The sequence below is a fragment of the Magnolia sinica genome, chromosome 11 (genome assembly GCF_029962835.1).
Source record: "Magnolia sinica isolate HGM2019 chromosome 11, MsV1, whole genome shotgun sequence".
Taxonomy (NCBI): Eukaryota; Viridiplantae; Streptophyta; class Magnoliopsida; order Magnoliales; family Magnoliaceae; genus Magnolia; species Magnolia sinica.
Genome location: NC_080583.1, coordinates 20,889,221 through 20,904,969, shown reverse-complemented (window position 1 = coordinate 20,904,969; position 15,749 = coordinate 20,889,221). Strand labels below are relative to the sequence as shown.

Below are 15,749 nucleotides of genomic sequence, written 5' to 3'. Positions count from 1 at the left end.
CGGCACTGCTGTACAAATCCATTCGAAATTCAAAACACCAAGTACATCCCACCCTACACACTGAATCTAATGAATAGGTGCAGAATCCACATCAACATGTTTTGTAGGTCCCACCATGATGTATAGGTATATCCAGACCGTTCATTCATTTTCCGAGATCATTTTAGGTAATGAGACCGAAAATCAGCAAATCTAAAGGTCAAATGGACCATACCATCGAAAGCACCAGGGATTGAACGCATGATATTGAAAACTTCTTGGGGGCCACAGAGGTTTTGGATTAATCTGATATTTGTGTTTTCCCTTCGTCTAATTCTGTGTGACATTACGAAAATGTTGGATGGCAAATAAGCATCACAGTAGCCCCGGGAATGTTTTAACGGTGAACGTCATTGTGTCATTGTCCCTACTACTTTTTAGTGTGATCGACATAAGCTCTGAATCTTCCTCATTTTTGAGCCCATGCCGTAAAATGATCTCACAAAAAGGATGGACGGCACGGATATAATACTTATGTCATGGTGGGTCCACAAAACTTATTAACTCCATATAAACCCAATTTGAAAGTAAACCATATGATTTACTTTTTTAATACTTACATTTCAAACATAGCATTACAACCATAGGATAAATCCAATTCACAAACAATACCTACGCATTCATTTATTGCGACTTTTGTAATTCTATTCACCTTAATCCCACCTAATACAGCTGGCCAAACAGTCACTTATGCATTAGTCTTTACACGGAGCAAACGTGCGGATGTGACAAGCGTGTGAAGCATCTAAGTGGTGCAAAAGGTGGGCCCAGTTAGACGATGCAGAGAAGTAGGATGGCCTAAAGAAAAAATTCCAACCTTCCATGTTCTTATGGCCCGCCAGATGTATTGGGAGATATAGGTAAGTAAAAATCATGGTACACGTGGCAGGGGACATCAATCAGGATCATGTACATAGTTGAAGATCTCATGGATGGTCTAGGTATCAAATATTACACCTATCAGACAATCATAGCCATGGATTTGATTCAATTTCAAGCCAGAATCTGAACCGTTGAACATCTTTCTCTACAGTTTATTTGAAGGCCACTGATCAGATAAGAACGATCAGTGTTGAGTAGGGGTGCACATCGACTCGAACCGAGTCGAGCTGGCCTCAGCTCAACTCAGCTCGAACACTGACCTCAGCTCGAACTCGGCTCGGCTCGGTCCTTGAGCCTGACTGGCCAGCTCGGCTCGGTTCGGTCAACAGCTCGGGCCGAGTTCAAGCTAAGATCGAGCCAAGTTCTTCATCGAGGCATTTCCACAAACACCTGAACTGCAACTTCACAATCCCACTGTTTATAAAACAGAGGCAATAGTTTTCCAGTTGTTTTATCAAACACCTTCTAAGTAACATAAAAACAGAAAAAAAAAATAAAAATAAAGAGAAAAAAGGTATTTGTTTAATGTACATACCTTGCTTGCCACAGGCCAAACCTTCCTTGCCACCGGTCACATTTGGTTGAGTCATTTTATCAAACAGTTGGAGAGCAACATCAATGGCAAAGTAACCGAATTACCAAACTGGTTCGATCCGAGTTTAATTCGAGCTGGATTTGATCCGAGTCGAGTTGAGCAGGGGCCTGCTCGAACTCATTTTCGAGCTAAAAAAATCAGCTCGACTCGGCTTGAACTCAGCTTCGAACCGAGTCGAATTGAGCTTTTTCGAGTCGAGTCGAGCGAGCTAACCGAGCTAGCTCGGTTCGTGTACACCCCTAATGTTGAATGAACGGCTCTTTTAGAAGCTTATATTTGGTATAAATTAAAATTCAAATCACAATCCATTTGGAATCTAAAATTTATGTTTAGCGTGTATAATCCCTTAGAATTCTACTGAATATTTATATATATAAAAAATTGATTGAATTACAAATCAGCTCTAAAAGTCTAAATTAGTGTAACATGTGATGTTTCGAGAAATAATTGTAATAAGTCTGTTGAAATATATCCTTTGGCTAAAAATGAGAAAAAGATAATTTTTAGATGGTTCATAAATTTAAGGATCTTATATGACTCAATTGACCAGCATTTTTTTAACAATCCATTAAATAGCTAAAATTTTGATAGTTAGGATCAATTTATTAGTGTGATTTTAATAACGTGGCCAGTAATAGAATTATTTAGGAATATCATCCGTTACCTATGCGACTCGTGTATATAGAAAAAAGAGCTAGTAAAGGTGTTTCTGTTAACACTTGATATAGCCAGGTTAGATATAGGGATTCAAATTATGTAAAATCTTGATAAGAGATAAATGAAAGATTTCTTCGACTGTTTAACTGCCATATTTGATTAAAGTTCGAAAGGTTATGAGTTGCCCAAAAGAGATGGGTTCAATTGGCTACTGTCATGAGATGCATGTCATATATCTCACTTAGGTGGTAGAGTCGACTATTCACCATGGTGGCCTCGTGACCAATAACTAATTTGACCAAAATACGGTCATGATTAGTGACAGATTCAACCGGTGCACTACACCATCACATGGAGGAAACCTTTACAGTCGAAGCCCCTTAAGAAACTATGAAGCAACATAATAATATCGTCAAGCTAACCAATTTTCATAATGCATAACAAATGTTCGAACAAAGAGAAAGATAATGATCACCAACACTTAACATTACAAGAACTCTCCTCCGCATTGTATGTGTAGGACGTATGCTAACCAATGGTCAACCCACAGCAAACGAGTAACACACATTGTATTGCATAATAGGCCATAACCGTTCATGTGGCTAAATAACTATTTCCACATCACCAAGCATGAGGAGTGGTTATGAAAATCTCTCCAACTACCACCTAAAAACTCTATAAATATGAAGAAGATCAAAGAGCTTTAGATCCTAACCAACCCAACCATACGTAAGATTATAGTGCAACTTGTTTATCCTAGTTTATCTTATCTCAGTATATCTTGGTTTAGCTTAGTGTAATCCAGTTAATTTATGCTGCTATGTTGGACCGACTTTAGCTTAGGAGTAGTATAGTTTACTCTCAAGTCGCTGGACCACGGAATACTCTAGCTTTCAAACATTGCCATCTAGGCTGCAGTTGTTGGATCATCGATGATTTTCTTTTATAAGTTTTTATCATTTTTTTATTAATGCAATTATGTTAGTTTTACTCTCACATTATCATAATCGATCAATATTTATTATCATGGTGAGAAAAGGTCTTTTCAGCTAAAAGGAAAAAGAATTCATTAGAAGTACGAACCCTCTCATTCACAAATCATATAATTTCTTTCACAGGTGGTTGAATAAACAATTGAACTGCTTATTTCTTGATCATCGACAACCGCCCCCATAATCTCTTTGCATATCTTGATGCTTTTTTTTTTTGGGTTAGCTTGTTAATACACACCCATGTCAGTACACACACTCCATGTTAGCCACCCCCAGTAGGGATCGATACCAAGACCTCAAGTGTTGAAACGAGGTATCTCCACTCAGTCTGCCAGTTGAGCTATGGATTTGGGTGTGCATATCTTGATGCTTGGGATTAAAGGTGTTTGGTTCGTATTAAGCCACATTTAGTTTTGATATGCTTAGCATCATGTACATGTGCTAACGATCGATTTTCGAGCCCAACAATTTCACACTTAGCTTTTCATTCACCACCCTTTAAATGATGTCAAACTGACCAAAAAGGTGCAATTACTATCAATTACCACAGGATACCACCAAATTCATGGTTTCAAACAATATGTTATAGCGGTCAACTCATCAATGAGTTACCTTGTAAAGAAAAATGGATAACTTAAATAAAATTTCCGATCATCCACATCTAACTTAAATGTGTGGCATGCCTAATGCACCAACCTGATCTCCTCCTTATAATTGAACATCATTATTGTGTCAATTCAATCAAACACGAGACCACACGTGTGAATAAGGGCTTGTATTCGGATTTCGAGTGTGTGTATGATGCATGGGTGTGCCAAAGTCTACTCGACTCAATGTTTGATTAGACCGCTAGTGTCCTCTACGTTGAGTTAGACTAATCAGAGACTAGACATCCTCTCAACCATCGGTTATGATCAGTGATTAGGTGATTTGTGAAAGGGTATGAGTTAGCCCCTCTGAATTAATTCATTTGCCTTGTGTCAATGGACTTAAGGACTTGTTCTTTTAGTATGATTTGCTACTGTAATTTAACAATAACAATAGAGAAAGAAGATATAAGCTTAAAGTATTCTTCTATTAATAATATTTACAATAGTGGCACTCACAATCGCCTTGAGGGATGATGATCCATTTGTTGTCCAATCACAGGCTAAGTTTCATAGTGGGATGGTGGTGATGTGCAGGATGATCATTTATTCATTGCTCGATTGAGAAGTGGGTCTCATGGAGAAACAGCCGATGGAGGATAGATCTTCGACATCTGGTCGTTGCTTAGTTAAAATCGGGCTCTGTGGCAAGATGGCCGGCAATATGACAGCATGTTCATGGTCTTAGCAGGAACCAAGCACGTGGAAAGACAATTGTACTTCAATTATCCATTCATCATCTAGTGTGGACCAAACTTTATGGCAAGATGACCGGCAAAATCACCAGTATGTAGCAGGAAAGTCCCATAGCCTTTTCATTCAAAATTGAGTAATATTCCTTGCAATCCAGCGACATATTGTGGATAAAGAGTGGAGAGATAAAGCATGAATTGACAAAAGTAGACAAATTAAGCTAATACGCTACATTAATAATTGCCCATGGAGGACGAAAGGGATAAACAACGTATAGCTATAAAGATACTAATTGATTTGTATTGGCAAGGGCATGGAGCTCTTATTCAAATACTGCTTTTATAGACTTCTGAGAGGCAGTGGCCGTGCGTAAGGTTCCGTGACTTGTGTGTGAATCTTCCGACTATGTAGCAGTCATATCCCATTGAGATCTAGATAATTCCTTACTGTGTTTTGCCATTATATACGATCCAATTTAAATTTTGGATGACTTTCCGTTGTTTGCTCCTAATTCCTTGTGGCTTTTGAGAAAGTCTCAGATATTCATTGTTAAGTTAATCCAGATGACTATTCCATGCATATGTTAACCACAAAGGATTTACTAACAATAATTTTTTAGAAACTTCCTTGATACGCTAAGAGTCACACTGTGTACATTGATCATATGCTATGTGAAAGATGACATACTTTTCAGTTGTTAACTGTGTACAATTTTGAGCATTTACTCCTTTTAGCAGTCTACCTGTCCTCCGCAGATAAACATTGACAATCTCTCTTAACACGAGTATGTTTCTTTCTCATTCTTTGTAGGAGTGTGCTAATACATGGCAGCTTCTAGTTGTATGATATGGATTGCGCAGGTTAGGTATAAACGCGTTCAATGGATCATGCCCATGTGGGCAATCTTAACCTTTTGAGTGGTGGCACCCAAATTTATCAAATTTACAATTAAAATAAATACAACAACGGTCTACATTAACTAAGAAAAGGCATATGAGCGGATAGGTTAGATGGAGAATTTTGGAGCATAGTCCATCCAAGGCCGAATACATCCCCACTTACTCACTGCGGACAATGAACCGTGGGCCCACTTGCAAAGGATGGATTCGACCCTGACATGTCCTTAAGGATGATCGGATAATTCCTAGTGAGTAGTGTAGGTGTTACCTCCGTAACATATTAGTGGTTGTTTCCATGATTGTGGGTCCACTTTGACGTACATGCTATATATCCACATCGTCCACCGGTTTTGCTAGATAATTTTAAAGCATGTGTAACAAAAAAAAATAAAATAAGCAAATCCAAATCTTAGATGGACTTGTTGACACCCCGCCTCGGGTAGATAAGCTGATTGAGTACGAACTAATGGATGGTCAACCAAACCCCAATCATGAACTCTAACCTTAAAAGCTTAAACCTTAAGAACCCTAATTCCAAACCCGGCCCATTCAACCCAGTAAACCCAATCAGCCTAACCCTAAACCGTAGGAATCTAAAACCCTAGAGCCTTGAGTCAGCTTGATAAGTCAACTCACCCCGTCAACCTATTGACTCAACTCATCCGATCAGCCTACCCAATCCGACAGCCCAGTCAATTCACCTACTTAAGCCCAAAACCAAGCCTGAATCTAAGCCCAATTGGAGAAATGTGCAAAACCTTAAAGTAGCAACCTTCACAGCAGAGCCTCCCCACACTTGGAGTAGGTTACCTGCCATAATAGGAGTCCAAGTGGGGACCGGTGGCGACCAGGTTGTTGCCGTCCACGTGGTACTCTTCCTCTTTGAGGTGGTGTCCCTCAAGCATGTGGAATCTCCATTTTTCAGACCCTAAGTGTACCGTTGAGGTGTATTTACTCTGATGCCTATATCATTATCCAAACTTACCATTTTACCACTTTATCCAACCCATGAGATGATGCTCTGTGGCTTTACAAGAAAACCAAGTTTGGAGGCTATAAATAACCCCCTCCCATTCTTATTTCAAGCATCGAAAATTCAGAAGGAGTCTCCCATTGCATCTAGTAGGTCCCGATCCATTCCTCCACTAAGGAGAGTAAGAGTGAGAGTTTGTTTTGAATGTATGCTTTGCGGCTTATCGATAAAATCGGATAGTGCCCATAAAAAATTTGGATCGGTCAATTGTTATTGTCATCACATCGCATTACCTTTTTACACGTGAGAATTAATCATATTCTTCAAAAGTTAGTCAGATCTTATGAAGTAAAAACAATACATCTATATAGGTAGAGTGAGTGCCAACACATTCCCTCTTTGTAACCGCGGTCCCTTACTCAGAATCTTTGGAATATAAACTCGCAAGTCATTTTAAGGTTAAGGATCTTCGGCTTCTCAATCTTAAGCGTTTCTATAGAGTCTAACCGACTGTAAGATCGTAATAATTGGTTAGTGGCAACTCTGGTAAAATACAACACATTTTTTTATCCTAAACGAAAGTCCTAACAACCAGTGGAAAAGAGACGACCTCTTGTCCCCTCGAAAAATCTATTCACCGGCATCCATAAGACCATACTATAGAAAATAATAGTTATTGAACACCCACCATTAGCTTGATCAAAAACTTTTGTGGCCCTCAAGAAGTTTTTAACAGTGGTCATTCAATCCCAACCGTGTGGTCCACTTGGGGTTTGGATCTACTTCATTTTTTAGACCATGCCCTACGATGAGCTAAAAAATTGATAGACGGTGCAAGGTGGGCCCATGGAAAGGGAAAATACCCACTAACGTGTTCCTAGGGGAATACCTAAGCCGCTCCCCAGATGCTCGGATGCTTTAAATCATCTAGTCACAGGCTTCCGACTGAATGGCTAGGATCATTTAATGAGTGCATCTTTTGGGACATGGCATCGACATGGCCCACTAGATCACCCATACGGACAAAAAAAATGGTTTAAAAATAAATAAATAAATAAAAACTTCACGGAAGCATATGCATGCACTCAGCCAGTCACACACATAGCATAAATGTAGCTCAATACAAGCCATCCAGATGGTGGGATCCACTGTGATCGAGCATATCCCTAAGACGATATTGATGGGGCAATCTTAACCTTTGATTGATGGAATATCTTTTTAAAGTTCTCACTTTAACAACAAATTAGATGGCCACCAACCAACTAGTTAGGTTAGTCCCTCTAGTGTAATATTCGGGTGACAGCGCCGTTCGAGTAAATCTTCGGATGGTTTGGATTGAGTTAAATGAATTCCACATGTATAGTGGCATACATGAACCTGTAACACTCGAGCCAAATGTCACGGCATCCTAGGGCATCCACTAGTGGAACAGCCATAGGACCGCACTAGGTAGCCGTATGAAGCACATGTGCGAGGCCCTAAAAAGCTAGGGATAAATGACGTCAGGTGTCACTGTCACCAAGTTACGAAAGGATGAGGTCACAAACATATTTAAACTTAAATATAACCTGAATCGGAAATGGGCCGCAGGGCCGACTCTCCCAAAAACTACTCCGACAGACTAAAACGAGCGTGGGTCGCCTGTTGAAATTCCACTAAGTCCGAAACTATAGGGAATCGTAAGCCTCACTGGGCTTGAGGTCCATCGCGGACGGCAAACCCGGATGGTGCCCCAAATTGCGCAATTTGGACCAGGAAGGAAGTGCGTGAAATGCATGACTCTCTTAGGCCTGAACCTGAAACTTAAGTGAAGTTGGCTGCGCCACTAAATTGCGAAGTTACGATTTTTCAACTGTCGGATTGCAACCAAACTCGAACCATAAGTCAAGGATATTTCCCTGCTCACATCCATATAACTGTGGCCCTGATCGAACATCGATGGCTGTCAATCGCAAGTAGAGTCCCTGTGGTCAATCAACGCATCCGGTTTCCACCAAATTTAGACCAATCGCTCATCCGATGATGGGGCACTTGCCCCATCACACATATGGTTCATGGGCCCCTGACATAGCCCTATGGGACAAATTTCAGCCCACCAGGGGCATGCATGATAGAGAAAGGCCCCCCAAGGCCATTTAAACACAAAATTTGGGATATAAAAGATCCATAAATTCACTCCCTCACTCCCATACGAATTCCAACTGCAAGGGAGAGAGGAAGTAGGGAGAAGTGGAAGAAGGGGGCCCCTTTGTGGAGCTGATTGGGAATTTCTCTTACTGCCACTGCTCACATCGGAGCCCACAACTCCGCTTACTGTAGAGAACGTCCACTGGCATTAGAGAGGTAATCATCTAGCCCTCTTTGGATTTCGGCATCTTAGGCCGTTTGCATGTGCCCTTACAAGCAAATTCCATCAGCGCAAGGCCTCAATACGCCAATCTGAGAACCCGAAACCATAGGAGCGGCACCACGAATCGACGGACTACTCCTAGGTGCAGTCCATTAACCTTAGGTGACCAATTATCAAACCTAGGTTACAACTAATGATTGTGTTGTGCGAAATCAGTGTATATGTTAATGTAGACACCCCACCCAGGATGACAACTTGAAGAGGCTAAGACAGTTGAAGAACCATGATTGTATCTACACCCAAAATCCTGATCCAAACCTCATACCCCCAATCTGCGACCCGAAGCCCTAATCCAAACCTTTCAATCCACATACAACCCCCACCTACACCCTATATCCTGACCTGAGCCCATTACTCAAACCTTAAACTCACCTATCTGAACTCCAAAAGTATAAAAAGGGGACGGTCGAACGAACTAGTGCACCAAACAAACCCACACGCTTGAGCCTGGCCTGAGCCCGTACCGAACGGTAGTCCAACTATCGTCGGCGGTAGTTTGACTACTGCCGGCGGTACTTGGAATGCCACCGCTCGCGGCCCACGTGTGATCTTCTGGGGACAGCTGTCTCAGCATTTGAAAGTCAACTTTCTCCAGGAATTACCCTCTATCTGACCTTATTTATTGTTTTACCAATCCCAAAGCCAATGGAAGTGCGCCACGTGGCATTCCTCTCCCCTCAACCACTCACAACTTGCCACATCAGCTTTTATCCCTCCTAAACCCCACATTTACTATAAGACCATTGGAGAAGGCTGTAAATAGCACTCTCCTCTTCACATTTTGACAACAACCACTTCTCATTTCCAAGCTTAAGTGAGATGGAGAGGGAGAGAGAGAGGAAGAGAGTGAGAGTGAGGAGGAGCTCCTAAGCCTCCAAGTCCAGATTTTTCAGCTATCCCCTTAGCCTACTCCTTACCTTCCTAACCATCCTAATCCTCAAGTCTAGCTTGGATTGATCAGGGCTAAGTCCATGCCTTAGCCTACTTAAGAATCAAGCCAATGATCTATTCATTTTATATATAAGCATTCACTATGACATCTATTCCATTCTCAACCCCCCTACTCCTCTAGATCTATAGTGAATGTATACTTTATGACTTGTTGTACATCGGATCCTATCACATCAGAAACTCCTATTGATCTAGTCCACTTTTTCTTACCCTTTTACATAAGCATCATTGCATCCGCCTTTTAAATACGTTGTTAGACGTATGCTCTATGGCTTGCCAAAATATCAGATCTTTCCGCATCAGAAATCCACTTGTGCCTAGTCCTACTTCGACCATATTATTTATCCCTTGAGATTTCCGTACCACACCAAGTAGAGACTGTACATTTGTACAAGCAGAGAGAGTGCCTAATACCTTCCCTCTTTGTAATCGAGGTCCCTTACCTGAAATCCTGGATCGCAGACCAGGAGTCAATCTAAGGTAGGAGAGTCTTTGGATTTCTCCAACCTTACATATTTCGCAGGTTCTAACCAACTGCGAGATTCTGAGATTAATTGGCTAGTGGCAACTCCAACACTCCCAAATCAGCCTACTAACCCCCTCCTTTCAAACCAAAAAGATACAAAACCAACGTGGGCACCGATTTTCAGTGTCTACAGAATGACAACTCCACTGGGGACTTACTAGAGCGCACTAGCTGAGGCCCGACTCGAAAGTGTGTGGCTCCCTAATTTTAAGGGACATCATTACTACATTCATACATAAACCATCAATCAATCTTTGGCTTATACTTGCTTAGGCATCAATTCGAACCATGACCACTCGATCCCGGGTAGCCATGACTTCTCAGGCAACCCATGAAGAAGAGTTACTGGCTTCGCCAGTTTCTGAACCACAGCATCAGAACCAACACCTATGCCAACACCGACACCAGTACTGATGACCTAAACAGATTTTCCAGTCACAGAAGCCTGAATGAGATGTCTCAAAACTTCAGGGCGTTACAAGAGTTATTACTTCACCTAATACCAAGTGTAGTACCAAACACGCAAGTGGTACAACCCAACATACAGAATAGCTCAATCCCTCAAACTCCTTTTGCCTTTTCCCTCATCCCTCTAGCAAACCCTGTTCTCCCTCTCCCAGGAGAGTCAGCACAGGATCGATAACAACCAGCAACTGAGAGCAACCCTCCCACACATCTCTACTCAGCACATCACTGCAATCAGGTTACAACGCAGGTTCCCCCTAATGAGAACCATAGACAAGAACTGGCAGATGCCCATGAAGGGGGTCAGTTTCGAGTCCAACTCACTCCCCCTAATGGGAGTAACATCCCGGAATTGGCAGATACCCCAGGCGGGAACCATTTTCGAATATCACACCCTCCTCCAAAAGGGAGCATTGTTCAATTCCAGCTACCTCCCACCACCAGGAGTCCATCTTCTTTCCAACAACCCTCTATTCTCGATCCATACAAAGAGGAAGCAGCACAAGCCCTACAGCAAGGTGTAAGATATCCGCAACAAAGTAAGTCAGAAATCGAGGAATTACAAGAATAGTTGCAAATGCTACAAAATTAACTCCAAAGGTAGTAAGGAGTGGATCACCCATCCACCAAATTCAGGGATTTGTGTCCCTTCCCAGATGCCCGAGTACCTCTGAACTTCGAGGTGCCCAAATTCAAAAGGTATGACGGTAGTGGGTGTCCCATAGCACATTTGAAAGCTTTTTCTGGGGAACTCAACGCGATAGCAGGGAATGATGGAGCCTTGATATGACTCTTTCAGAAATCCCTTAAAGGCGACGCTTTGGATTGGTACACCTCGCTGGACAGCCATCAAATCAGGACTTGGGAGAGACTCTCCCAGGCATTCATTGACAAATTTTCATATGACTTGAACATGGCTTTGAGAAGGGCAGACTTAGCTACCCTGAGACAGAAAAGCGGCGAGTCATTATCAGCATACGTAGGGCGATAGCGGGCCATGGCAGCCCGAATGAGAAACCCCATCGATGACGAAAAGTAGATATCCATGATCGTCCACTCTGCAAACCCAAGCATTTCTAGATATCTGATCTCATACCCATACGTGAATTTCTCCCAGCTCATCGGAGCTGGGGAACAGGTGGAAGCCGAGATTAGAGCCGGAACCATTTCTCCATGGCTGCACTAGGCCCCCTCAATCAAAAGAAACAAAATCGAGGGGAAACTTGTTGGATATGGGAATGGAAACATTACTACTCCCGCGCAACGCACCATAGAGGTCAACAATATCGTCGCCAATGCTCAAGGCAACCAATACGCTCCGCAACTGGAGCTACAACAAAATAGGCAGTACCAGCCACCGAACTAACAATACGAGCCACTGCAAGCCCAGTAGGGATATCAGGCATAGCCACCTCAGCAACAACCTCAGGGAAATGCGCAAGGCCCATACAAGCAAGCAACGCTAGGTAGGAAGTTCACCCCTCTAGCACAAACATACAGTCAGGTGCTGACAATGTTAATGCAAAAGCAACTTCTAGCACCGCTCTAGCCTCGACTTCCACCCAATCCCCTGCCACCAAGATACAATGAAAATCATCAGGCTCTCGGTCATTTAACAGACCACTGTTTCGCCTTGAAACATGCGGTTTAAGACCTGATCAGAGCCAGAAGATTGCAATTACCCCACAGGCTGACAATGTTAATCAGGCCAACATTCTCCAGAATCTCCTCCCATCGCACCCAACGGGACCCAGCACGTCTGACACCTCTATCGTTAACAACATCGAAAGAGAGCATCCCGCATACTCTTTCCCACATCACTCCATACAAGCAATCATGCTCGATACAACAAATTAGACATGAGGATACCAACAAGCGTCTCTGCCTGGACCACAGATATACCTCGAAGCAGCACCGACAGCTTCACCTCTCATTCTCGAAGCAGCATCAACCACACCGCTCCTCGTACTCGAAGTAGCACCGACAGTACAACCTCGCACCCTCCAAAGGGCATTAATAACATTCAGGTCACAATATCAATCTTTCACCCTCCAAGGGGCGCATCTAGCGCCACCCTCGGCATATCCAAACAGGTTAGGTCTTGAACCTGTCATCCTTCCGATCGGTCTCCCTGATCTCGCCTCGCTGACCCTGCAAGGGGTACCCTCTGTCCAATATCCAAGTCTCCTCTTGCCTCACCAATTGGCACATGCCCAGAGGATCCCTCCTTCACGAAGTACACATCAAAAGGAAGAGGAAAATCTCACTGTTAAACCCTATGAGGATTCAGTCACATCCCAGGGGAAGTCCTTGAGTCTACCACAGATAAATCCCATCACTCGACCTCAAGAACCGGTGATATATCTAGACGGGAGGATGGTTCCCTCCTATAACCCAAAGGCAGTCACATGACACTATCCTGAATGTGCCGAAGTGGGCAACAACGATAGGTACTTCAGAAGAGATAATCGAAACCCGAAAGAAATCCAAGGGACTGGCAGGAACGACCCACAAAGCTGACACTGCTTATGACATAGCAGCTCAGCTCAAGTCCATTCCCGCATAGATTTTCATCTGGGAACTCCTGTGTACATCAAGGTCACACCGAGAGATCTTTGCAAAGACCCTGAATGATGCACACGTCTCTCCTGATGTACCTCCTGAAATGGTGGCAAGCATGATCGGGCAACTCCTCGCACCACGAGCGATCACATTCTCAAACGAGGAGTTGTCACTCGAGGGCCACAAACATGGACGCTCATTAAATATAGTTGTCCGTTACAAGAACTTCAAAGTCCCACTTGCGCTTATAGATAATGGATCAAGCCTAAATGTTTGCCCTCTGAGGACTGTTGAACGTTTAAGGATAGAATGTAACACCCTGTACTTTTCAGTACTCGAGTGTTACCATGTAATCCAATTTAATAGCTAAGCGAGCATTCACAGTCGAAATCCGACCGTTCTAAATGGTTCCCGTCCATATATCAAGCTATCCATCTGTTATCCTTCAAGATGGACCGTCATGTCATGAGAAAGACCTATTCTTAGGATTTTAATTCCGTTGGTACACAGATCTAACCAACCACCAGGGTTACCTTTGTAAGGCCCATCATTCTTAAACACAAACAGGTTATCCTAGTCCGTATTCAATCCTCGTATCATGCCTAACACCCGTTAAGATCTTAGGACCATTGATACTGATTTCGAGGCAAACCGACCATTAAATTACAAAGCAAAGCATTGTAGTCGATATACAACACAAAGATGTGCATTTGCTTAAGATTACTTAATCAAATGGTTGGATGGGGAGGTGCACTACAGCCTACAAGTTTAATGGCTTAATAATCATGTGAAGACCACTATTCAAATGCACCTATACTAGTTCGTGATCCCTAAAGCCACTCTAGGTCAAGTTAGAGGCTATCCGTCTATGGAGCAAATTAAAATCAATTTAATCTTTGTTTTTGGAAAATCTATAACATAGCATTAAGAGACTATAATAGAAATTATTCTGTGTGGTCCACTAATGCATGTAATTCACCTTGAATTTGGAAGCAAGGCCTAGTAAGAACTTACAGACTTAATAGATGCCACTGACAGGAAATAAAATAAATTAAAATAAGGTTTGGCCTTAAAAATGAGATAATAAAAATAATAGTAATCATGATAATAATGAATAGTAATTTTACGATGTATAATGGAGTTCAAATATCAACGTGGTATTAAATATTTTATATAAAAAAATTATGAGATATTGTAATAAGATGGTATACTACTTAACAATGTGATTTTAAAAGAGATATTGTACAATTTTCAATCCATACATATGTGTAATATGATATTGTATATTAGGAATTATATATTAATAAATATGTGATTAATAACATGTAAATAGTAGCATGTTAATATTAGAAATTATATTTATATATATGTATGAGTTTTTAATTATTTTAATTACAAGTAAATCCATATTAATGTTAGTATTAGTTAATAATGCATGATGAAGGCCTTAAATGGACCCTTGAACTCTTTTAACCGTCAGCCTTCAATTGCGGACTGATCTGACAATCAGATCAATGGGAAATCCATAAATGGGACCCAAATCAAGTTGTGGGCCACACTTAGACCTTGAATATGCCCCACCTTTGGTAAAAGACTTTGATTGGGCCCTACGAGTGGGGTAGACCGGGTGGATTTATCACAAACATCATGGTAGACCCCACATAGCGGTGCACATGTGCACAACTGGTGTACACGCGAGGTTCACCAGACTGCCTACACGGTTAGAGGAGCTCTGACTCGTGTTTTTCCAAAAAAAGAAGGAGAAAACTCTCCTTCTCTCCTCAGTTGCAGCAGCCGATGGATGACCGTCCGTTTCCTGGATCAAAGGCCCACCTACACTGGCCATATGGACGATCCAAACCGTCCATCTGATGGAGAGGCCTTGACCTACCAAAACCTCTGTTCTTTCACACGGAAGCGCACGCGTGTGAGGACACAATGATGGGCTCAACGGAGCCGTGTGGGTGTGGATTTTCCCAAAAATGGAAACCTCATCTTGTTGTTGCCAAACTGGCAATATGAGTATACTCTCCTTCATTTACAACCATCAGATGCAAAGCATCTCAGCCATCCACTTGCTTAGGGCTTTCCCAAATAAAACCAACACCGGTTTCAGTTCCTACCCATGGTTTTGAGGGACAGTTTCCACCAGATCAGATCTGGTTCGTTCACCATTAAACGGATGGCTCTGAGATGCTAGGTTTAGTGAATATAAGGAGTTAGATCAAGCAACAGGAGCTCGCCCTCCATTCTGGCAGCCATATCCCCGAAAATCGGCCATCACCTTCCATCTCCGAAGCCACCGACCTAGCCTCATCAAAGCTTCAAGAAAGCTCGTCTACAAGATTCCTAAGGTCCAAATGGACTGTCTGCAAGAATCAGATGGGAGGAAGAAACACCCTCTCCAAATGCACCATTAATGGCAGGTTGTCTTCTCCACCGTGCAAAATCGAGTCGC

At 42.3% G+C, this 15,749-nt stretch overlaps 1 protein-coding gene across 1 annotated transcript in view; it reads right to left on the bottom strand.

Annotated features, from left to right (window-relative positions):
• The window catches only part of LOC131218051 (uncharacterized), a 36,662-nt gene extending 24,766 nt beyond the window's left edge, over nucleotides 1-11,896 (bottom strand). The window contains exons 1-3 of the mRNA XM_058212735.1: nucleotides 11,591-11,896; nucleotides 10,530-10,682; nucleotides 9,252-9,349 (exon numbers count right to left, since the gene is read on the bottom strand). Of these exons, the coding sequence (XP_058068718.1) occupies nucleotides 9,252-9,349; nucleotides 10,530-10,682; nucleotides 11,591-11,896 (557 nt within the window). The remainder of the gene's footprint in view (nucleotides 1-9,251; nucleotides 9,350-10,529; nucleotides 10,683-11,590) is intronic.
• Between the last annotated feature and the right edge of the window lie 3,853 nt (nucleotides 11,897-15,749).